The sequence below is a fragment of the Berkeleyomyces rouxiae genome (assembly GCF_048999995.1).
Source record: "Berkeleyomyces rouxiae strain 22BRR77 chromosome Unknown BrBRR77_ptg000012l, whole genome shotgun sequence".
NCBI lineage: Eukaryota > Fungi > Ascomycota > Sordariomycetes > Microascales > Ceratocystidaceae > Berkeleyomyces > Berkeleyomyces rouxiae.
In genome coordinates, this window is record NW_027396502.1 from 2658383 (window position 1) to 2681807 (window position 23425).

The 23425-nt window shown below is 51.5% G+C and overlaps 6 protein-coding genes across 6 annotated transcripts; 3 read left to right on the forward strand and 3 right to left on the reverse strand.

The window, feature by feature from the left end:
- Positions 1–864: 864 nt before the first annotated feature.
- BROUX77_008062 (uncharacterized protein) lies at positions 865–2163 on the reverse strand (the record flags this gene model as incomplete). The annotated part of the gene is made up of 2 exons (XM_073753225.1): positions 865–1521; positions 1588–2163. 2 exons carry the CDS (start codon positions 2161–2163, stop codon positions 865–867), a joined length of 1233 nt encoding a protein of 410 aa, XP_073602355.1.
- A 571-nt stretch (positions 2164–2734) lies between these two features.
- Positions 2735–4374, reverse strand: BROUX77_008063 (uncharacterized protein; the record flags this gene model as incomplete). Its single annotated transcript, XM_073753226.1, has 3 exons — positions 2735–3039; positions 3108–3579; positions 3661–4374. 3 exons carry the CDS (start codon positions 4372–4374, stop codon positions 2735–2737), a joined length of 1491 nt encoding a protein of 496 aa, XP_073602356.1.
- A 529-nt stretch (positions 4375–4903) lies between these two features.
- BROUX77_008064 (uncharacterized protein) lies at positions 4904–6180 on the forward strand (the record flags this gene model as incomplete). The annotated part of the gene is made up of 4 exons (XM_073753227.1): positions 4904–4924; positions 4982–5131; positions 5195–5308; positions 5386–6180. The coding sequence occupies 4 exons, from the start codon at positions 4904–4906 to the stop codon at positions 6178–6180; spliced, it is 1080 nt and encodes a 359-aa protein (XP_073602357.1).
- Positions 6181–7433: 1253 nt separating this feature from the next.
- BROUX77_008065 (uncharacterized protein) lies at positions 7434–13461 on the forward strand (the record flags this gene model as incomplete). The annotated part of the gene is made up of 4 exons (XM_073753228.1): positions 7434–8197; positions 9467–9565; positions 10074–10598; positions 11256–13461. The coding sequence occupies 4 exons, from the start codon at positions 7434–7436 to the stop codon at positions 13459–13461; spliced, it is 3594 nt and encodes a 1197-aa protein (XP_073602358.1).
- A 2363-nt stretch (positions 13462–15824) lies between these two features.
- BROUX77_008066 (uncharacterized protein) lies at positions 15825–19859 on the forward strand (the record flags this gene model as incomplete). The annotated part of the gene is made up of 1 exon (XM_073753230.1): positions 15825–19859. One exon carries the CDS (start codon positions 15825–15827, stop codon positions 19857–19859), a length of 4035 nt encoding a protein of 1344 aa, XP_073602359.1.
- A 415-nt stretch (positions 19860–20274) lies between these two features.
- BROUX77_008067 (uncharacterized protein) lies at positions 20275–23327 on the reverse strand (the record flags this gene model as incomplete). The annotated part of the gene is made up of 3 exons (XM_073753231.1): positions 20275–20346; positions 20456–23115; positions 23177–23327. The coding sequence occupies 3 exons, from the start codon at positions 23325–23327 to the stop codon at positions 20275–20277; spliced, it is 2883 nt and encodes a 960-aa protein (XP_073602360.1).
- Positions 23328–23425: the final 98 nt, after the last annotated feature.

The following is a 23425-nucleotide window of genomic DNA, read 5'->3' on the forward strand; positions in this document are numbered from 1 at the left end:
ACGACTGCTGCTGGATCTGCCCCAACTGACACCATACACAAGTCATGTTCATGCTTATACAGTCTGTAAGCACGGCCGGCTGGCACATAAGCTGAACAATCCACCAACCAACCAGGACCGTCTCTTCGCTTAGAGGCCCCCCAGGTCGTTGAAGAAGAGAAACGTGTGAGATAACAGCCGGTCACAAGAGAACAGGGTACGTACAGCAGCGAGAATCTCGCCTGTTCTTCCCACCAGGCCATGCATGTGCTTGTGTAAACACATAACATAGTTACATGCTTGTCGGGCCCTTCTCTCCCTTCTAACTTTCTCATGGCTTTTTTTGGCCCATCTCACTCTTGGCAGCCGGGCAGTCGAACTTTGTAAAAGTAATCTCACTGCCAAGATATCGTCAACATGTGTCACTTGATTTGCCACAAACAAAAAGACCTTGCTTGGCCGTTCTTGAAGCCTAAATCGTCCCTTGAGCTGCCAGATCCCTCTGTTTGCCATGTGGTAGGTATCCCTGTACTCTTCTTGCAGAGACACCACCCTACGTCCAAGTAGAAGGCATGTCAAATGCACAGGTATGTACTAACTATGGCTGCCATTATGTTATCACTGTTACCCAGGAGCAAAAGAAGATCAAAATTCCCATATTCAAAATATCCATGACACGCCAGAAACGCCATCGCTGCGCCACCGCCCGTTTTGTAGTACGATTGCTTGTTTGTTGCTGTGTGGCCGCTCGCATCTGGATACGTAGGACAGGACTGGTCAGAGCCTATCACATAGACATTTCCAACTGGTACAAGGCCCGGATACTCAGACTATCCTCCTAATTCACCCAATTCACCCTTCATAGCTCCTGTAGTACATCAATACCTAGATACGCGCCGGCGCAGCATCCCGACGCCAGCCTTTTGTGCGCATGTTCTCCTCAATGTCCTTCCATATCAGCTCGACTGTCTCAGCATCGCGTACCTTGGACGTCTCGGCCATTGATGTGCCGCTAGCATCGCCTCTCCAGCGGTCGACAGCCGCGGTGATGAACTTCTGCGAGCTCCACGTGCGCACCGTCTCCGGCACCGTATCGCCGCGCCACCCAACGTACACGCCCAGTACATGGCGGAACAGCTCGATGGGGTTGGGCCATTTGTAGCTGCGAAACTGCCATGCCTGGCCTGTCGTGAACACGGCCACCAACCGGTTCCAGTACTCGGGTTTAAAGTGCTCTGTGCTCTCAACGAGGATGAACCGGATCGGCCGCGAAGGATCGATTGACCGCATCATGCGTGTTACATGTAGGATCGTACTTCCGGTGCCCGGTCCATCGGCGTGCTCGAACCGGCCCTCTTCCAGGAACGCACGTGCATTGGCCATGCGTAGAATCGAAGAGGCTGAAGGCGAAAGCAGAATGATGGGGTCTGGTCGCCGACTGCCAGACTTTACTGCCGACGAACTGTTGACCGAAGACGTCCCGGGGTGCTGGGGCCGTTTCGTGATGATGGCTGCAGCGAGTTTGCGCACATGTGAAAAGTCCTAAACGCCTCTTGTTAAACTGCTGTACATTCTCATTTCTTTGCCCAGAAACCACAGGCAACATACCGTAGGCTTGCTGCCACGAAGCACCGTGTTGCGATTGCCAATTCTACGCTCGCTCGAGTATACGGCGAGGAGCTTAGGGTCAACCGGACCCTTAGTCGAGCGCGCCGTTGACGACGGCTTCGCCGCAGCATTGGACCCAGACGCCGTACCGGCCATCGCCGGCTCATCAGCCAGCGGCTTGATATACTCCGACTCCTCGCTTGCGCCCTCGAGCCAGGTGATTAGGTCGAGACGCTCGACAAACGCCAGGTTCTGCACCTTGCCCAGCACGCCCAGTTCATCGTTGAGCCGCGCGGCCGATGCGCTGTACTCGGGAATGGCAACCTCGCGGTTCAGCCAGGCAAAGTAGATGCTGCGCAGGTCGACACAGCCGCTTTGGCCGTCTGTCGAGGCGCTGAAGCGCGTCGCCGTAGTCAGAGGCAGCGCGGGCGCTCCATTTGTGTGCGGGAAGCGCAGATGGGTCGCGGTCGAAAGCGGGCTTTCTGGCGCCGACTGGTCAGCCGATGCGGTCGGGATGGCGGGCTGGTTGGTAGAGATGCTCTTTCGTAGGAGCAGAAGGGGATCGCGGTCTGCCATGTTGGTCGGTCGAGATTGCTGAGGTGAGGCTGCTTAGGACTTAGGGGTTTTAGAGTTGCGTCGAGGAGAAGTGGTCGGGCAGAATGAGGGTGGCAAGATGGGGACAAGCAAAATAGTAGTCAAAAATTAAGTCAATGACTGACAAAGTCAAAGTCCCATTCACTCAATTGCGCGAGAATTGCAAAGGAAGAACTGCACCTTGAGGAAATTCCAAGGCTGCAAACACAACGTTTAGAAGGAAGCGCAAGGCTGACACTCTATGATCTGCGCAGCCAATAAAACATCGCGATCTGATGATACCCACTTTAGCGATGGCACACATCTATATTTGGCCTACTTTTCTACGTGCATGTCTAAGTTAAGTGTCTGTCGAACAACGGAACAACGACGTGTCGACACAACCAACATAGATAAATCAACCAAACTGATCTAAATGGCAACAAACAAAACGATAATGCAATCCCACTAACTCCTGCTTTTTGAGCAAAAAAAAGCAACCCATCATGAAAATCATGTGCTACACATAGCCACAGCCCAACTTTTAGTACACCCTTGCTCCTCTGGGTAACATCTACATCATCATGGTGTCGTCGCCGTCAAGGGCCACTGTCTGCGGGACGTCGACAACGCCACGTCCACGTCCTGACAACAGCTCTTTCCGAATTTCGGGGCTGATGGCCGGGTGGCCATGTGTTAGAATCAGGTCAAGAAGCGCCTCGCGCGCATCTTCGGTGATGTCGTTCTTGTAGCGCTCGGCAAAGGCCAGGAAGCACTGGTGCCAAACGACGGGCAGGCGGGCGTTGGTCGTCTCTTCGACGTCGAGGCCGTCGGCCTGCTTTATCGAGGCAGGGTCGACACTGCGGAAACGCAAGAAGTCTGTGTTACTCAAGTTAGCCATGTGTTCTGGTCTCTGGAAACAGACCGACTGAATGCTATGGACTTACGGAACACTAGAGAGTCAATGACACTCCATGGCAAGGCGTACTTCTTTTCCAGAAGAGCCTTGATCAGAATGTTAACAGCACCACCGCCCTCAACACCATCCGAGGCGCCCTGTGCCGAAATCTCGCAAAGCCCAGCCAGCGCTGCAGCTGAGTGTAGGATGGGAACCGACACACGAGTCAACACGGCGCCGATGATGGTGGCCTCGCGCGAAGTCAGGTTGCTGCTGACCAGCGGGAACAGGAATCCCTTGAACCAAGCCGAGCGGGCGTATAGTGCACGCTTGACAGCCTTGAACAGGTGCACATTCAGCTTGTGGTGCTCGTAAATATCCTCACGAACGCGCGGGAGCAGCACGTGCTCCAAGAATACGCGCGAAGTATCCTTCTTTCCAGAGGTGAAGATCTTGGTCGCCTCATAAACAGCATTTGCAGTCCAGTTTTCGGGCTTGGTAAGCTGGATGATTTCCTCCCACTAAAAACCAGACAGGGTCAGCTCCTACAGCTCTTCAAAGCAATCGTCACACCAAGCGCCGAGAATGTAGAATTAACTTACTCTGGGGATAGTCGGAAGAACCTTGAAGGGTTTAGGGATTTTACCGCTCTTCCAGCGGCTCAGAATCTCGCCGATCTTGGTGTAGACGATCACGACCTTTTCAGGCAGCTCTTCATCGTCAATCGGGCCTGACTCCCGTCTCTCCATATCTGCTTCGTGCTGCATGATCTTCTCCATGATCAGATCCGCCAAGTTCGTCGGTTGCTCGTCGTCCTCGGCCATGCCATTGGCTGGCTTTTGGTCCCATCCATGGGCCAGGAGCGGGTCCTGGTTCAACTCGGGGAGAAACTTGCGGTATGCCTCGAGATCTTCGGGGTCCACGTCGAGGTGCTCAACCTCATCATCTTCGTCGCCCCATGCCTCTTCGTCGTCGTCGCCGTTACCGCCAGTCGCGCCGCTGGGTTCAAGATCATCGTCTTCATCGGCGTACTCTAGTTCTGCAAGCCGGGCTTCGTAGTTGAAAGCTTCGCGGTCCGGACCGGCAGCCGCCTTTTGCTGCGCCACCCGCTCGTCCTGATCCTCTTGCGTCAGACCTTGACCTAGCTTCAGAATGGTCCGCGTTTGCTTGGCGTCCACGAAACCGGGGCCGTCTTCCTGGTCCTTCTTCATACGCTTGGGAGCCTTGTTCTTGAGAGGTCCGGCCTGCATGTAGTCCAGCTCAAGCGGGTTGTGTCTTCGGCGCGGGGCCGTCGGGGTGGTAGCGGCCTTGGGCATGTTGGGCGTTTGTATCTAGGGGTCTTTATTCTGCTCGAAAAATATAGTAAGAAGAAAGAAGTATGCTGTTCTTCAGCAAAAAAACAGTGGCACCTTTCTCAGTAGAAACCAAGATCTTTTGGGTTGGAAGTGATTGCGATGCCGTCAGATCGATGTCCAAAGCAACCCACAAGAAAACTGCAATCGCTGATAAGATAAGCGATTTTCTCTTTGGCCCAGGCAATTCTCGAATGTATTTTTTCCTCCCCGCAATGAAATTTTAGCGGTGAAGAACGGCAGAATAGACTGACTCTACTTCGTAGTGGTGTCAACAGAATTATGACCCGTCGCTCAGTCTTTCTCACTATTGGCCTTGAACATGAGTTCTTTGGAGGGGCAGAAAATAAAAAAAAATAAAGTACCACCCCACCATCGTGACTCTGATATAAGTCGAAGAAGGCTATTTTGCTGGTGCTTCTGGGGTAGCCATTTTTTCTGTTGTTCTTACCTAGGTCTGATATCTAATCTCCAGTCTCTCATATCTTTCACAATGCCGACTGAGTTGGAAGAGGTACGTTTTGACTTTATGAGCCGTTGAGCACTACAAGTCGCTAACCTAGACATCCAGCTCGTGGGCTTCATCAGCCACCCCAACCCTCAGATCAGACAACTTGCAGTTGAGAATCTTGTCCCCTACTCTCTGTCACAGCCCGAGATTTTCAAGGTCAACGACTGCCAACCTCTCAAGTTTCTTAAAATCCTCACTCGCGATAAGCTGGTACGTTGTGTTGAATGCGGTATTGAACAACTTCTAGAGGCATCTTGACTAACCCTAAGCAAGGAAATATCCGAACATGCCGTCACCATTTTGGTCAATCTTTCAGGCGAAGAGGATGTTTTGAAGAATCTTGCAACCGACGAGGCCTTTGTTAACAGTGTTCTCCAAAGAATTGTAGTAGGTGGCTAGTCTGGTGGCCATTCCAAGCCAATAGTATCAAGCGCAATAGTGCCTCTCGCTAACGACACCAAAAGATGGTCGAGGAGCCTAATGCAGACGCTCTGGCTATGCTGCTCGCCAACTTGACGAAGTGGGACGACTTGAAGTCACTTCTCGGCAAGAAGCAACCCCCTGTTGCGAATCTCTCTACTAGTGACCTTGTGCTCAACCAACTCGTTGATACCTTTGTGAAGGGCTCAACCAATGCCCATAACAAGAAGGCCAACTACAACTACTTGTCATACGTCTTTGCTGATCTTTCCAAGCACGAGGATATTCGCAAGTTTTTCCTCACAAAGCAGGAGTACGATGGAGAGTACCCGCTCAACAAGATGAAGGTGTTTACCGAGCATAGTTCTGATATCCGTCGCAAGGGTGTGGCCAGCACGATCAAGAACGTTGCGTTCGAGGTTGATGTGCACCCGCTTTTCGTTGACGAGGGCGAGCTGAACCTGCTTCCCTACATCTTACTTCCCATCACCGGAAACGAGGAGTATGATGCTGAAGACATGCTGGAAATGATTCCCGACTTGCAGTTGCTGCCTCCTGACAAGGCCCGTGACTCGGACCCAACCATCATACAGACTCACGTCGAGACTCTCATGTTGCTGACGACTACACGGCCTGTACGCGAGCATCTGCGTACTATAAATATTTACGCGGTCATTCGCGAGACCCACGCCCGCGTTGACAATGAGGATGTCAAGGAGGCTTGTGACCGGCTGGTACAGGTCTTGAAGCGTGACGAGGCCGGCGAGGAAGATGAAGGGCAACAACCCCAGGTAGTAGAGATTGAAGAAGACGACGATGAAGCCATGGTAGAGGTATAGAGGCCCGGCCAAGGCCTGAATAAAAGGGATTGAGTATAGATTTCATAGCAATGGGACTGGAAAATAGACAAAGGTCACAGATGGCTTCAAACTAATCTTAGGGTGGAGAGGGATGCAGAATATGAGCTGTAGACTGGCTAATTTAGTTACTTCCGGCGACACGCCTAGGCGGCGAAGGCCTATTTGTTTACAGGAGAATTTGGAGAAGGAACTTTCCATCCAAGAACTAACTATGTGGGCGGGCGGGAACGGGCAAGTGCTGTTTTGGTCTTGTGCGACCAAGATGAAAAGTTTTCTCTCAGTACTGCTTCCTCGGTCTTTCAGATTGTTCCTATTCCGCCATCATCACACGACTATCCATCTGTGTGTTTTCTCGGGCGAGCCTTTCGAGAGCAGGTCGGGCTTGGATGCGCGGGGTTTTGCGTGCTGCTATTCGCTCGATAACCGGAAGTTCCACTGGAATCAACGCTATATCTTGTGTGCGTCTTTGCGCTTGTTTACTGGCTAAAGAAAAACGCCTTCACCCTTGGAGCCCCTGGTGGGCCTCAACTCAATAATGCGACCAATTCGGCCTGTATGTTTTGATGTGTGCAACCGACGTGCATACGAACTCTTGCTGCGCCGTACTACATTGGCTACTGGAAGCGGTCAAATTACTAGTTAACTAACTATAGTTACATAGTTAGCTAGTTGCCCGACATCAGACTCAGACCCAGGCCCAGACGAGTAAGCTGTTGTCCTTTGTCAGTTTTCGTGATCAACATCTAGGTAAGGCCATACCGACCGAAATCAATAGAAACAAGCATCTTGATAGAGTTCTTCAAGATTCATTCATTGCTCTTGCGCATGAACTAAAGCTACTCAAGCCTTTACACTATGACGACATGGGCAGATTACTGACTGGCTCATTAGATCAGACCCCTGTTACTGTATGAAATTGGCTGTTTCATGACACAGCCAGCCTCCCGTCCATCTATTTACGTCTTTCTTTTTTCTTTTTTTTTTTTCCCTGACATCACGAACAGTCCCGTCGCCTTTTGTTGTGATGAGAACAAGCCCGACTAAAAACTAGCGCCCTGGCCAAAAAGCATATAGTTTGGAGCCATTGGGTTTAAAGTTTAGAGCTTTGCCTTTTGGACCCCGAATTTTTTGAGAGTTAAAACTTCTCTTGACGACATAACGCACGAAAACAACAACCATAACAATAACAACACGCCATTACGTGCATACAAACACAACCACACGCTTCAGCCATGGTCATTCGTGAACGCCCGCGAGGGGCCAAGCCCCGCCGACAATCCGACTACGAAGACGGCGATTTTGACGATGCCTTTGAACGCATGCCGCACGAAGACACCCGCAGACAACCCGCTAGCAAAATATATCCGACTCAAAGAGCACCAGTTGCTCGACGACCTCCTTCTCCAGCCAGTTCACGACGCGGCGGCCAGGCCTCAGAAAGCTCACGATCAAACCATCTCCCGACCCCCGTATCGAGCCGGAACAGGACACCCGATTTTGACGATGAATCCGACGACGGTGATATGACGGAAGGCTCTGATATGCAAGAAACTGATTCTGAAGCGGAGTACACCGAAGCCTACCGACAGCCCGCCAAGTCTGCTGCCAAACAAGCTCCTGAAGGTCGTAGATATCCTTCTGCGCGGGCTCAAGGTGGAAGTTCTGCTGCACCTGCAGCGGCTACTCCACAAGCATATTCCAGGGCTCCACTGCCAAAAGCGAAGCCAGCCCCAGGCAAAGCTAGAGATATTGGAAACCCCAATAGGAGCCGTAGAGAATATGACACAGAATCAAGCGAGGACGAAGATGACTACAGCGAGGACGGCCGAGATGTCGCCCATAGCGACAGAGATGACGAAGAAATCGATCGACGAATCAAAGGCCAACGTCGACGCCGGCGGTCATCGACTGGCCAAGCCAGCCTCAGGTCAGACCGAAGCCTGACACCCGAGGTCAATCGTTGGCCATCGACCAAAGCCAGAAGCACCGCAAGTTCGTAAGTATAACTACCCTTCCCCTTCTTATGTGAAATGCTTGAATACATTTGTTCCTTGTTTCCACTCCCACCATCAACCCGAACCAATAGCTCTTTGGACCTAGACTTCCTTTCACTTGAGAGCAGTCGGATGCACTGCACATGATTCACTGGCTTCAAGCTGTAAATCAATAGCAGGGCAGACCTGGCCTCAAAATTGCATGAGGTTGCACTTCCTGTCAAATTCTACGTGGACTAGTGTGTCCAAAGGAAGCGGAAAGAAACAACAGACACGGGTACACATGAACAGGGCTAGGCCAAGGCTTATAGATGCAGCTATCCATTACTTAACACCCATAGCAAGCACCGGTGACAAGTGTCAGCTGCAGGAGACGAACATGAATGGGCCTGAATCAAGTGTATTGGCTTTGCTCCTAACGTGTGGCTTGCTGTTTCTAGTGTCTGTAGTCGCAGTCACAGCCACTGTTCCTGTCATCTACAGCGAGATGTTCGCTGCTATCGCCTCCTAGTCCTTGGTGTATACAGGACATCCTGCAATCTTGTAGATAGTCCCTGCTCTGCCCTGTTTATCTTCCCCCTTCCACCTGTTACATCATCTACCCCAGCATTTTTTCGTTCGCGCCCAACCCAACCCGCCGACAGCCAATCCCAGAGACAGGCCAGGCATGGTCAATGGCAGCCCAAAGACAAAAAAAACGGCAGAAAAATACAGAGCGTTACAAAGCACCAGCCATCCAGCCCAAGCAAACTAAATCGGCCAATTACAGCATACGTACATACATTTGGCTGTGGTTTGGTCTAAGCTTTTTTCCCTGTCCACTTTTCTCTCCAGCCCAACCGCCGTGTGTGCCTTGCTTGCGCTTCTTTTGCTGCTATGAGAACGGTTATCTACATAAGTGGGGGATGACTGTTGCTCTGTTTTCTTCACTGGCTGCTTGCACTCCGGCCTAACCCAACCGCCCTGTTGCTTGTCCCTGTCCAGTCTTGTGGCTCATGTTTCTGAACTGGGTCACAGTGCTATATAGGCCTTGTTGATCAACTCTTGGACTCCCATTTTCTCGAGTGAGGCCTGGCCTCCGCTTCCCTACCCAACTTCTCGTCTCCTCTTCCCCCCACCCCATCTAGACTTTCTTGTTTTTCTCTTTGTCTGTACTTGTTCACTGTTCAAGCGTTGAGAATAAACAGAAGAAAAGCCCTCACTCATAGTGTGTTTCTTTGTTTTGCTTGATTCTGCCATCTAATCACAACCCACATTGCCTGCAACCATAGACAAGCAGCGGCAACTCGGAAATCAAAGGATACTCCGCGTGGTGTAACGAGTACAGCTTCAAAGGTTGACGAAGGGGCAATCAACCCACGCCTTGAAATGTGAGTTTCTGAGTGATTAAGTGTTACTAGATCTTGCTCTGCCCTCACTGTTTCTCTCAATATCCCATCCTGAGGCCCCTAACAAACGCCCCCCACCCTCTCCTCAGCGAGGGCCGAGGCGCTTTGGAAAAAGCCTACACCACCAAGTAACGCCGAGCCATAGTCCTCTTTTTGCTTGCCTATTTTCTTTTTCCCTCTTTCATGCTGCCGTGTCTTTCCGTTTCTTTTTTCTTCCCCAGTTCACGTTATTTGGCTCTACTGCAAGTCAAGATTGACTGTGACGTGGCGACGCATTGCCCTCTTCGCTGGTCTGCTGCTTGTGTGTTGTGTGCCTTTATTTTTTACCTGGTTGTTTTCCCACACCGCAACGTCTGTCTTTGCCTTTTTGGCTCTTACACACCGATACACTGGTTATTTTGCTTCCTTTTTCGCTTTCCCCTGCTCTTTTTTTTTCTTTTCCCTCTTCCTTTCTTTTCCGACACCACCTACTTACTGTTCTTCTTTCTAGAAAATCTTGCATCGACTGCTTGGACGACATCCCTCCTCAACAGATCATACAACTCGACTGTGGTGATTATCTCTGCCACTTCTGTCTTAAGAAACGCTTCAAAGACTCTGTCACCGACTCCACGCAGTTCCCACCCAAGTGTTGCGAGACCATCATCCCTCTCAAGCTCATCGACAAGCATCTTGATATTAGCTTCAAGAAAGCCCTCGATCGTCGTATAGCCCAGTACAACGCAGCCCAGGGTTCATCACGCCAACCTTTGCAACCAGACGCAAACGACGGCGATTTCGACTTTGACGCCCGTCCAGCTTCTGTCTCTGGATATCACAACTACAGCGATCGTTACTCGGCAAAAAAGACTTCAAATAGACACAACAAGGACCGCACGAGGGATAGAGACGAAGTAGGCTCTGCCAGAACTGCTCCTACGCCCCGCCGTGAAGCAACTACAATCAACGGTTGGCAGCGTTGCTACAACTGTGACGCTGTTGTGGAACAACGTGAAGGCTCAGACTGCATAACTTGGTAAGTGAAAACAATTTTCTTCTTGTCTTTGGTGTCAGAGTCTGGGATGGTAGACCTCTAAAAATTGGTTATACACGAGTCTCCTGTCTTTCTTTCTCTTGCCTTCTTGATTGCATGTTTACACTTGAGGGATTTTGGCTTTGGATCTTTGGCTTTCATGATCCCACTCTCTCCCCGTTGTCGCTTCTTGAAACAGATTGTCTGGTTTGACTTGCGGATCAGTATTCGCGGGTTTTCTGTCAACGTTCAGTGAAAAGACATATCGTTTTTGATATGATGTTTTTTTTTCTTAATAAGGACGGGATCACAAGCCAGGGCGTGCTCAAGCGGGCTGCGTTAACAAATAGCACCCTCGTTCATGCTATCTGGATCGGACTTTTCTCCCACACGTCACTCTCATGCCGACCTTTGTTTCATACCTGACACAACACTGCACATACATCACTTCACCCAAATCTCAGATCCCCGTCTTTGGTAGCCCTGCCCTATACATCATACCCCTCTCTTATCCGAATCTTGCCTCTTCTCCATACTTTGTATCTTTCACATGGCCCGTCCGTCATACCCCACAAACCCCACCCCAGAGTCCTTCCCTTCGTTCTCTCTAGTCACAAGGGGTTGAACAATCCTCACTAACGCTTCTTGCCTTGCACCCAGTCGCTGTGGTGCTGAGTTCTGCACGACCTGTGGTACCAAGTGGAAGGATTGTGACTGCCACTTAGCCTCTTACGACCCTCTTCTCAATTCCACCAATCCTAAACTTGCAGGTGGTCCAGAACCCCTTCCCGACGACGAAATGGCATACCCTCCTAGAGCAATGCGCGGTGAACATCGCATGTCTGGCCGCATGAGTGTGGGTGCTGCTCCTGGTCCTAGTAGTGAATATTATGGCCGGCCTGCCCCCCGCGAGGCTCCCCGTGACTTCTCTCGAGAATACCCCGAAGATTACGAAATGGATTATGGTGTCCCTACCAAGTCTCGGGAGCGAAATTTTGCTGCTTCTGAAAGAGCCGCTACGCGAGAGCCTTCCGCTGGCCTTCAGCGTGAGCACATGTTAGCTGCTCGTGAACGGGCCGAGTTCGCCCGGGAGCGAGAACGTGCTAATGCGGCTGCAGCCGATTATGAAGATGAATTCATGGAGTATAACGCTGAGTACCCTGGAGACTACGACGCCGATTATGGCGAGCTTCCTGCCGGCGGCAGTGCTGGTAATATAGGCGGTTTCCGCCAAGATTACCGCAGAGAGCCCTCTGCTCCTGCCGCTGCTGCTGCGGAATATGCTGACCGCAGAGCCTATCCCTCCCGCCAAGCCGCGCCTAGACCCAGAGCTCGTGCTGCAACTGATGCCGGGTACGACGATGCCTACGCTAACGACTATGCCGCTCCCCCTGCTACTGTTCGTGGTAAATATGCTGCTAGTGAGCGATACGCTGAGGAGTATGCTCAGGACCCCTATGCGGCGCCGGCAGCTCGGTACGCCGCTTCCGCCAAGTTTGAACGCTCTGCCAAGTACGCCTCCGATGACTATCCTGAGAAGTTTGCTTCTGGTTTTGACGATGACCTCCATAGCGAACCTGCTGCTCGCCCATCTACCGGCTACAACCGTCGTGTAACGGCTGAATTTGCCAATGGAGATCTTCCAGACGTACGCGACCCCAGAGACCTAAGACGGGAACCTGCGAGAAACCCTCGACCTCCTCGGGCTACTTCTAGATCTCGTCATGGCGCAACTAGCCATGCCTATGAAGATGAGCGTCCCATGCGGCGTGGCATTGAGGCCCGTGGTGATGAGCTTGTCCTCAAACACCGCAAAGCCCACAAAACGCCCGATGAGATGGAAGAGGAAGAGGATAGCGATTATGAGTATCGCAATCCTGCTCTAGCGCAAGATCCTCGTCAACGTGGCTTCGGCAGGGGGGGTAGAGGAGCGGCAGCGCCTTCTCCAGAGGAAGAGGATGACGAAGACTACGATGACTACGGTCGTGTCACCCATAGCATGCCTCCCGTCGGTGTTTCCCGAAGGGCATCCGCTCATGCTGCCAACCACGAGCGCCACAGCACAGCTGGAGAATTTCCCAAGTCCACTCGCCGCCCTCGCGCCAACTCCCAAGAGCGTCGTCTCCAGGATCGCTTCAAGAATCGTAACAGCATGCCTCCCGCTCCTCCTCGTACAGCTCCGCCCTACGGTGGTCCCCACATGGGCGGCCCCATGGGTGGTCCTGGGCCGATGCCTCATGGCCCTCCTATGCATGCGCCAATGGGCGGTCCCATGGGTGGCCCTATGAGTGGCCCTATGGTTGGTCCCATGGGCGCTCCTGGACCTATGGGCCCCATGGGGCCCATGGGGCCCATGGGGCCTATGGGAGGGCCTATGGGAAATGGCATGCGGCAGATGGGCGGTCCTATGGCTCCCATGGGTGGTCCTGGTCCCATGGGTCCCATGGGCCCTATGGGAGGTCCGATGCCTCCTCACGGCCCCGGGGCTCTTTCTCCATACGGCGGTCATCCTCCTCATATGCTTCCCCCTCTAGTTTCCGGTGCTCCGATGATTCACCCCCGCCCCCCTTTCGATGATGGCATGTACGGCCCTGGTCCAGGGGGACCTCCTCGAGGAGATGCGAAGGCCCCTGGTCGACACCCTGGTCGTCCCGGCCCACCCCCGAATGATTTTAGTAATGATGCCGCTGGGCATGCGCCTGGTAGACGGCGCCACAGGTACGACGACCACCATGACGACAACGTGAAGTCCTCGACAATGGCAGGTCTGACAGGTGTAGGAACTGGAATGGCTCGGGTTAGTGAATGGGCTGTGCATATTCCACTTGGCGCCAATCCTACTGCTACACCAACCCACACGCAATAACGACAACGACAACATCAAAAAAAATTCAACAATCTTTACAACAACAATGTTATGATTAACTTGTATAAAAAATAAAGGCAAGGGAAGCTTTTGCTTCCTTTTCGACACGCTCGCGACCTCGGCTTTTTACTCGACGACCTTCTTACATGCACAGCCCATCTCAAGCACGCTCACGCCCTGGCCGCCCCCCTGATTATACAGATGATTTAATTATTTTGTCTTGATTTTCTTTTCGACTTGCTCCAACGTCTCGAGACAAAAGACCCGACGACAACAACGGCGGAACTATGGGTATAGGCAAATGGGCTAACGGGCAACTATGAATGCTTCTGGGCTTGAACGTTTTGTTTTGTGATTTCTTTTCTTTCGTGATTTTTTTGCTTTTTCAGTATTTGCTTTTGTTTTGTTTTTTTGGAGGGAGAGACCGATGAGGGTTGAAGCAGATGGATTAGAATCTTTTGGTTGGAAAGATACGAGACTGGACGAACTTCTTTTTTAAGATTTCATTTGTTATGCTGATTTTGGCTTTCTTGTCTGCTTGTTTTTGTTCTACGTTACTTGCATGTATGACTTTCTTTTTTCATTTCTTCACTTTTCTTGCTTACTTACTTTTTCTCCTTTACGACTTGACTTTCTTCTTTGGCTTTGGTCTCTTTTTATATGCCCTTGACTTGGTGATTCATCTGCTTTTGCTCGGAGCTTAGAGAGACGGTATCGTATCAACATGTGGTTCTACATTCTGGGCATGAATACATGGAATATATCTATATTTTTCTCTACTTGATTACTATTACTTGCATGTAACTTTGGATGTGATGGGGAGATGACTTTTTAAATAGTGACAAGTGGTAGTGGTTCACATATGGGTTTACAGCTAGTTGTCGCCAAAGGAGGGTTATTACGAGCCACGTGGGTGTTTAACCCTAGGAATGTTCTTGGTCCAAGGAAGCATGCACATGTCTTATGCTGCTCTTTAGCGTGCTTTCATGATAGATGGCTCACTACTGAAAACAGAGTGATCGGCAGGGCGGGAAATAGGGATTTGTTGGGGGGTGTTTGGCAACTTAAAAAAACCAGTTGGACCGGGAGAAAGGACAGACAGAACACGCCAAAAGAAAGAGCGAGGATGAGGCAGAGTGACAAGGGACAAAGCAGCGGGACTGGGTTTGTTTCTAGTTTATTCCCGGTACACGCGGAAGTGACGACGACAGTGATGACGATGACGCAGCGGGAGAACATGAAAGAGAACAAGGAAAAGAGAATGCGAGAAAGAGGAGAGAGGCGACAAGAAAGCAAGTATCTTGTAACTATCTCTTTGTAGTTATCTATGCTGTTTGGTTTGGTTGGTGGAGCTTGAAGCTCCAATCTACCGCCTGTTTCTGGCTATAACTAGTCTACTTTTTTTTTTTCACGTGTCTTTCTGGCTTTAGTGATCATGGGATAAAAAACAGCAAGCGCGCGTCTTCCGGTCTTTCCTTGTGCTGGAGCCGCAGACTCCGCAGACCCCGCGGACCCCGTGACCTGGAATTTCTCCTTCTTCTCAGCCCCGTGGAGATATTGCATTGACTAACTACTTGGCTTCATTCCCTTGCTCCCCGCAGAATCTGAGGCTGTCCATCCACGTTTTGTCCGTTTTCTACCGGGCACTCCATTTCTAGCTTCTTTATTTGTTCTCCTGGCTTAACTAGTTACTTAGTTTTCTCTTGTTCCCTTTTTTAGGACTCTCGTCATCTGCATGCAATAGGCCTTTGGTAGCATTTGTATTGTCGAGGGTGGCCTTGTTGCTTGAGTTTGGATGTTTCTGAGAGGGCGCCAGTCCGTTTTTGTTTTTCTTTTTTCTCGCCTCTGTCTATTGCGGTGTCAGTCAATTAACGCTGTCATTTGAGTGAGTTGTCGCTTCGCCTCGTCTACCAACCCGCTGAGCTGGTTGTGGGCTTGGGCTGGGCTGCATTCAAACAAACATCAACGCTAACTGGAGCCGACAAGGTATAAAACGAGACGTCGTTTTACCCTTTTTGGCTGGCCTGCACACCAAAATCACAGGCCAGTAGACCAACCTGCCGACTTTTTGCGTGGAGGGGGTAATTGAGCCTCGTTTCCGTTGTGCTTGTCTTCTGCTTGTGAATTCAAGCTGTCTGCCGATAGCCGCCGCCAAAGCCACCTTTTATCGTTTCTATGAACTTTGCCAATTCTCGACCGGCTTCTTCGCTGATCTTGCCTCGACGGAGGCTCTATCCTCAATCCTCTCTACCTTTACCTTGACCGTTCGCCGACCGGTCTGGCAGAGGTTTACTACAGCATCCCCCATTCTCGATCCCCCCCTCGCTCGTTTCTCCCGCAAAAGCCCCTCGACCAAACGCATCATGTTGCTCCTTTTACAGTCCGGCAGCGTCAAACTCGGTGAAGTAGTACGCTACACAGTCACTTACACACCGTCACAAGATCGCATCTTGCCCTCCCCCGAAAAGCTCTATCTGCGCATACGAAACACTTCCACCATTGCTCTGCGAGCCGCTTTTGTCCACGGTCCATACAGCTTGTCCGTCGCCGCATATCCTGCTACCTTCGATCCGAATACAAAATTTATCAACGCCCGTCGCTATGGCGTGCCCCAGTTTGAGCCCATGGTCAAGGCTGGGGGGTCTTGGGAGTGCGAGTTGACGGTTCCCGAAGACGTGCGCCAGACCGCAGGCCGAGGCTCAGTATCAGCCAGTGCGGGCGGTATGGATGCCTCACCAAGCAATTCCGTCACTTGGATCATTGAAGTCGCGTCCCAAGTCTTGTTTTCAACTTCGGCTTCTGTAGGTTATGAAGTTGTACTGGGTCGCGAACACAAGTCTTTGAGCTTGAGCTATGCTACAGCTGTTGCGGCAGCCGACAACGCTCAGCACCACTCCCACGCTGCAGCAGGCCACTACGGAAAGGGTTCCTCGAATTCCCATCATCACCACCACCGACACCGAAGCGATCAACGAGGCGGCATTTTCTCACGTGCTATCCATCTCGTTGTTGAGGATACTGCTGCGTTGTGGAATAAGCCACATATTCCAGGATGGTCTGATGTTGGAAAAGATCGCATGCGTTTAGCGGAGGAACTCCGCGAAGAAGAGCGTAAAGCAGCTGTGGCTGTGGGCACTACCACTGCCGCCACCGCGACGACAACAACGACACCATTACCAGTTGGCACCACTGGTCCCAGAGCGAACTATTTAAAGCAAGATCCGCCACCGAATATGACAGCACCAAAGAGGAAAAAGAAAAAAATACACTTGGTTATTCTAACGCATGGGCTGCACAGCAACCTGAGCGCCGACATGTTGTTCTTAAAGGAAAGCATTGATGCCGGTGCGAAAAAGGCTCGTGCTGATGCCAAGGCCCGCAGAGCCCAAGAGCGGCAGGCTCGCCAACGCAGGGAAGAGGAGAAGCTTTCTGCAAGAGAACACAGCCTTGAATTAACTAGCAATGCCAATGCTCAAGACGAAGGTGCCCCGCCTAGCGGGAAGCAACCAACTTCACTATTAGAACACTCCAGAGGACAACCAGAAACACAAGAGCCCGTAAAGCCCAATGGGAGTCAAAAGATCGACAATGCCATGAATGAGAAGGCAGGTCTCAAGCCGCCTTCATCAGTCCCCACTAGCAACGCCGAAGATGAAGACGACGAAGACGACGATGAGGAAGTTGTTGTCAAAGGTTATTCGGGCAACGCTACCCGAACTGAACGCGGAATCAAGTACTTGGGCAAACGACTTGCTCGATATGTCCTTGCTCTCACATATCCTGATCAGCCATACCACCCCATAATATCTAGAGGTGCCGGGGAGTCATTGGCACATGCGCTCAGAGGAAACCGGGAGAGCAAGAGCGATAAGAATAGCCACAAAGGTGACAAAGGGAGCCCTAAGAGCGAAAAGGGAAGCCCCAAGATCAAGCAGGCCAATGCTCCCAAAGCTTCCAGTGCTCACGACCCGCTCAGCCATTGCAATGTTTTACCTGACCTGGACCTCCCATACCAAATTGCCAGTATCAGCTTCCTTGGCCATTCGCTCGGGGGTCTTATTCAGACATATGCCGTCGCTTACATCCAGAAGCATTCACCGCAGTTCTTTGACCTGATCCGACCCATAAACTTTGTTGCTCTTGCTACGCCATTCCTGGGCCTCAGCAACGAGAACCCCATGTACGTCAAATTCGCCCTCGATTTTGGACTGGTTGGTCGTACTGGCCAAGACTTGGGCTTGACTTGGAGACCTCCCACTCTGGCGCGCAGTGGATGGAGCGCTATTGTTAGTAATTTGGGTGAAACTGCCCATAAAAAGGTTTTGGGAGAGAGTCAGCCTGAATCTAAGCCCTTGCTGAGGATTCTTCCCACAGGCCCAGCTCACACAGCACTACGCAAGTTCCGCAACCGAACAGTCTACTCGAATGTTGTTAATGATGGCATCGTGCCGTTGCGGACTAGCTGTCTCCTCTTTTTAGATTGGCAAGGACTGGACCGTGTAGAAAAGGCACGCCGAGGTGCTGGTCTAGTTGAAACCGTCGTCGCCCTTGGCTGGGCCGAGTTGACTGGCACTAGCATAAACCATCGCCGTTCTCTTTTGGCCCCTCCCGATGATGACGACAATAATGACAATACTGCGAATAAAGCCAACGAGAGCTCTATTGCTGGTAAAAACGAAGCCAAGTCTACCGATGGCCAGCCACTTACACCTCTGCTTGGGGAAGAAGACAAGCAGCACGAGGTCCCTCAACCTTCTAATCAGGCAATTGTGGAGGATGGCAGACAAGATATACAGGCTGCTCGCCCTCCCCCATCTCATGAGGTATCGAGTCAAGCTTCGGGTGCTGCTGCTGCGGGTCTTTCGAGTCCCTTCTCGGGTTTCTTTTCGCTGTTCCGAAACAGTGAGCCACAGAAGCCCCATCCGCCCTCTCCTAAACAGAAACTCATTTATAGCCGCAGCCAAACAATCCCTATGGGCGAAGAGACAGCCTCGCTGGCTGATTCCGCTGTCTCTACTGGATCCACAGCTTCAGCGAAGATAGAGTCCAGAGTTACTACTGGTGCCGAGTTTGAGGAGAGTGAGGGTGGCTTGTCAGCTCCGCCTCGAACTACTGTCTTTGAATCTGCACACGACATTATCAACCCAAAGTTGCCTGATGTCCCTCATATAATCGATCCGACCAAACGGGCTCGCACTATTTTCCATGACCGTGTCTACCATCCTGAAGATATTCCTCCCCCTTTAAAGAAGCGCCATACTAAACGTTTGTCGTTGCCCCAGTGTTCTACTAAAAAGGGCGAAAAGAGCGAAAATGCACCAGTCTCTCCAGGCTCGACAGCTAGAGCCATGATTACCACCGCCGCACACAGCCCTACAGGGCTTTCCGAGACGACTAATGGCTCTATGCTATCTGCAAAGGACAACAAAGACAAAAGCCCTGGCAAGGCGGAACCCAAGGCAGCCAAAGACACACCTGAACCTGAAGTAACCCACATGCGCGTCGAGGAAAAGATTGCCCGTGCCTACCACCGTGACTTATCCTGGCGCAAAGTCCTGGTCAAGCTCGAACCTGATGCACACAACAACATTATCGTCCGCCGCATGTTCCCCAACGCATATGGCTGGCCAGTCATCAATCACGTCGTTGAAGCCCACTTTAGCGATTCGGCCTCGGCTAGACTGAGCGTTGATCGCGAACACTGCCAGGAACGGGCCCTTGATCTGACCGTGCCCCCGAACCGACATGGAGGCGAGACCAACAAGGATGCCACCCCCACCTCGTCCTCTTCCGATCTACGTTCTCGCCCTCTCCACTCCACGCATCCACAGCTCACTCTCAACGTCAACACCAAAATCCCGCGCCACAACCCCGTCGAATCCTCGGAAGCCTCCGACTCGGTATCCGACCTGCCTCCGCTCCGCAAGACCAGCCGCCAAAGCAAGCCAGACACCTCCATCTCTGCCTCGCCATCCTCCGTCGCCGCATCATCCTTTGCCAGCGCCCTTGACTCGGCTAACTGGGACCACCGCGACTCCATGACCTGGAGCGACCGCGACTGGCACGATAGCGAGCCTGATAGCGAGACGGGCTATCTGAGCCCCTTGTCGCCCTCGTCTCCGCTGCATGCGTACGCCCAGGGTGTGGAATTTCCGCCGAATGGCGCTCAGATCGAGGTGCCGAGACAGCGACCTAGAACTGCCAATGTAGAGGCCCGGGGCCAGGCTCCTCCGTCCTCATCTCCGCCTCAGGGCCAGGCCGATTCCATCTGGAATTGGACTGAAGCCATTGTTGGCAAAAGACACGCCAAGCCGGGACTTGCTGCACCTGCTGCTGCCACACAAGCCGAGCTTAGTACTGCAAGTGGGAAAGTGATCCCAAAGACCGCCGAACCTTGAGTTTGATGCCTTGTCTAGTTCTTTTTTTTTTTCTTTTTTTTTGGAGGGTATCTTGTTATCGTCTAGGTGACTCATGGATCAAGTTCCAAATATTGACTCCAAGCTGTCTGGTTACCTCTGCCGCCGATAGCAACCATTTTGTTTCTGGGCTGGACATGTGCTCTATCATGTATATATACCCTGGGTCGTTTTCTTGTTGTTTCTGTCTTTTCCTTCTTTTGTTGACCTTGAGTTTTCACTTCCTGTTCAGTTTCGTCTTTATACATTGCTGATTATCTTTTCTTTTTGTAATTATTAACTATTTCCTCTATACTGAGGAACTTATATCTTCATTCCCGTATTCTTTTTTGTTTTGCCTCCCTTGCTGTTGTGTTCATGGATATCAACGGTGTGGTTTACCCGGATTGTGCAGGCTCTACTTTTCCACCTCGTACTCGCCGGTTGTTGGCGTTGTTGTCCCGTTTGAAGCAGACATGCTATACGGGGCCTATTACAGTTGTCAACCAATTAGCAACGTGAAGAAAAAAAAAGGCATGTCTACCACGTGGTAGTAACTAATAGCATGGGAACGTTTGCGTTGGGATGCTTTTACTCACCAGAACCTGTTTCGCGTTGCATATGCGCCACGCAAGTCTGTGGACGTTTCCGTCCGCAGGCACAACGGCTGGCGCAAATTCAATGCCAAACATTTGCTGCACGGCATACACCACTCGTTTGGCGTACTTGGAGTGCCGCTTGACGTGTGCGCCAAAGGGCTCGTTGACTGTTGCTGGCGCAATATCCGGGTCGCGGTCGAAACAGTGTTGTATTATGGGCAGAAGTGCAGTCTCCACTTCCTTCTGGTAGTACTTGGCGGGCAGAGTAGCCGAGGTTGTACCAATGGCGGCCTCATCGTCTTCTTCGTCGGTGAAGCGGTTAATGTGAATCTCAAAGGCCTGTGAGATGGCCATGACGCTGTGATCTCCATCGTGGTGGTAGCGGAATTCGTACACGCCCTGTTCCCAAAAGAGCTTGTCACCTTCGAACTTGACCTGGCCAGACATGAGGTTTCCGGAGGGTGCATCGGCTTTGGCGACAGGGCGATCAGCAAAAACAATGCAGGGATCTGAGATGGCCGCATCGTAGAAGCCCGGTACAGTGGGGGACCAGCGGCCCTGAGAAGGGACCTCGGTCACTTGACGTGAATTGTTGGATGTGACTTTGTACAAACCAATCCAATCACGGGATTTGTGGTTAACAGGTGCAGTCCAGTTTACATGAATAGGCGCGCCAAACTCAAGTTGAAGGGTGTTGCTGTTTATGGGCTTAGAATTGCCATGAACTGACGACAGCGTGCCAGACACCTCGAGTGAGTACAACTTTGGATCCAAGCCGGCAAGATCAGGGGTTAGCCGCGTGATGGTTAGTCTGGCGGGATAGGCGTTGAATAAAGCAGACGACTCCTTAACAAAGTCCTGAACCCCAGAGGCAAGCTTGGGACGCGCGGCGGCCAAGAATTCAGCCACGAAATTGGTCGTTTCATCGAGTGCTTTGTCTACACTTTGTTGCAATGTTTGAACCTGGGCTGGCAGAGGAATAGACTTGCGAATGAACTTTGTCAGACCAGCCTCATTACGGAGCTTACGACCATAAATCTTTTGCATGTGAGGTTTTTCAACCACAGCAATAATGGCCAAGACCAAAATCTGAGTGATCAAAGCCATGATGAACACAGTGCGACTCCATGTGATAAGAGCGGCACCCCAAATACCGGCCGTGCCCAGAACACGCTCAGGGTTGTTAAGGAATCGATAGATGGACTTATAGGTGAGCTTGGCTTCGTGGTCAAAGAAAAAGTCGCCAAAGAACCAGCCAAATTCACCTAGTGAGTCGTAAATACTGAAGGCAGTCCAGGCCTGGAGGGCAATCAAGCTACAACCGATGACATGCTTTAGTAGAACAAAACCATAGTTCCAGTCCTGAGGAGGGGAGTATAGTTTCCAGCATGCCGCGATGAAGGATGCATAGCATAGATTCATACTGATGTGAGACAGCGATTTCCATTGGCGCCAGGCCTCATCAGTCCCTTCGCCATACTTGAGAAAATGACGGGTCCATGTTTTGCGAAGAGACTGGGCACGGAGAATTAAACCAAGGCCGGCGACATACCACACACGCCAAAACAGTGCATGAGCCACAAAAATGACTTTGTAAAGAGGCGTGGAAGGAGTGACCACAGTCAAAACAAGCATGTAAAAGTTGAGAAGCAGCACAATGTAGTCGGCGCTGCGGTACATGTCAAAGTTCTTCCAGCCAAGCATATCATGAATAGAAGCACTGGGGCTGGTTTTGATGGGCTCTGAACTGCTGTCTATCGGGACGGTAGTTTGATCGTTAGAGCTACCAGACGATACTCCATCAGGTTTCGGTGTAGACCCAGTGCGGACACGAGGGGGCGGGGGATCGTAGGTCTTTTCAATATGGGGGTTCTCGACAATCACCAAAAAGGCCATCTGTGCTAGGTGAGCTATGATTGAGATGAAGAGAACGTCGTAGCTGGCAGCCATGATCGAGATTCCATAGTAGCCGGCATAGCCAATGGAGTACATAGGATGGGGGGCCATTTCAAACACACCATCAAATGTAAGCTCTTGATCAACAAGGTAGAAGAAGTCACCCCAATACCAGGCATAATCCTTGACCACACGGTGAGCATCGAGTTTGACCCAAAGATTGAAAGCAACCAAGAAGATACCGAGAACCCAGCGGCCAACGGCTAGAATAGGAAGCTCGGCTTCTGGCACGCGCGAGGAAACAATGGCGAAGAGACAGTAGGAAAAGAAGTCGCACATGAGGATCAAGTCAACAACACGGCGGAAAACTAGCCAAGTGTTGTACTCAATTGGAGCCTTTTCAAACTCGTAGTCCTCGGGAATCTTGGCCTCTAACTCGCGCTTCAACAGGTTGTACAGCCACGGATGGGGCTGGTTATTACCCTCTCCAGGCTTTTCGAAAAGCTTCCAGCGACGTGCGAAGGTGACAAGGCGGCGGTAGCGAGACTGAATAGTGAGGAGAATACCAATGCCAATGTTGTAAGAGGCACGCCAGAAGATGAAAGTCAGGGCGAAGACAGGGCGTTTCAAGGACCGTGGAAGAAAGGCCGCGGCAAGAATGTGCAAAGCGAGGATTCCAAGAACAATCAGATCGGAGAGGTTCTTCGGCTGGCGGGGATCGAGCAGCTGAGAGACCATATCGTGAGTGGTGGGGACGGTGAAAACTAGCATGATGTTTCAGTCAGTGAACTATGGCCGGCAAGGCGACGATTTTTGAAAGCTTACCAGTGCCATCGGGGGTGCGACCGTAAACCTTCTGAGGTTTCGCCGGCTTTTCGTCCGACGGGAGAGTCGGCTTTCCGTCGCCGGGGCTCGGCTTCCCGGCACCACGGCGGTTCCGGGCTGTGCCGCCATTGGCAACAGCTGACGAGGTCATGGTGAATGAAGAACAGCAGCGAGTATCATACAACGCAGAGAGTGGATGGGAAACGGACAGCGGGTCGCCGCGAGGGGAAACACAGAGCAGAGCCAGTT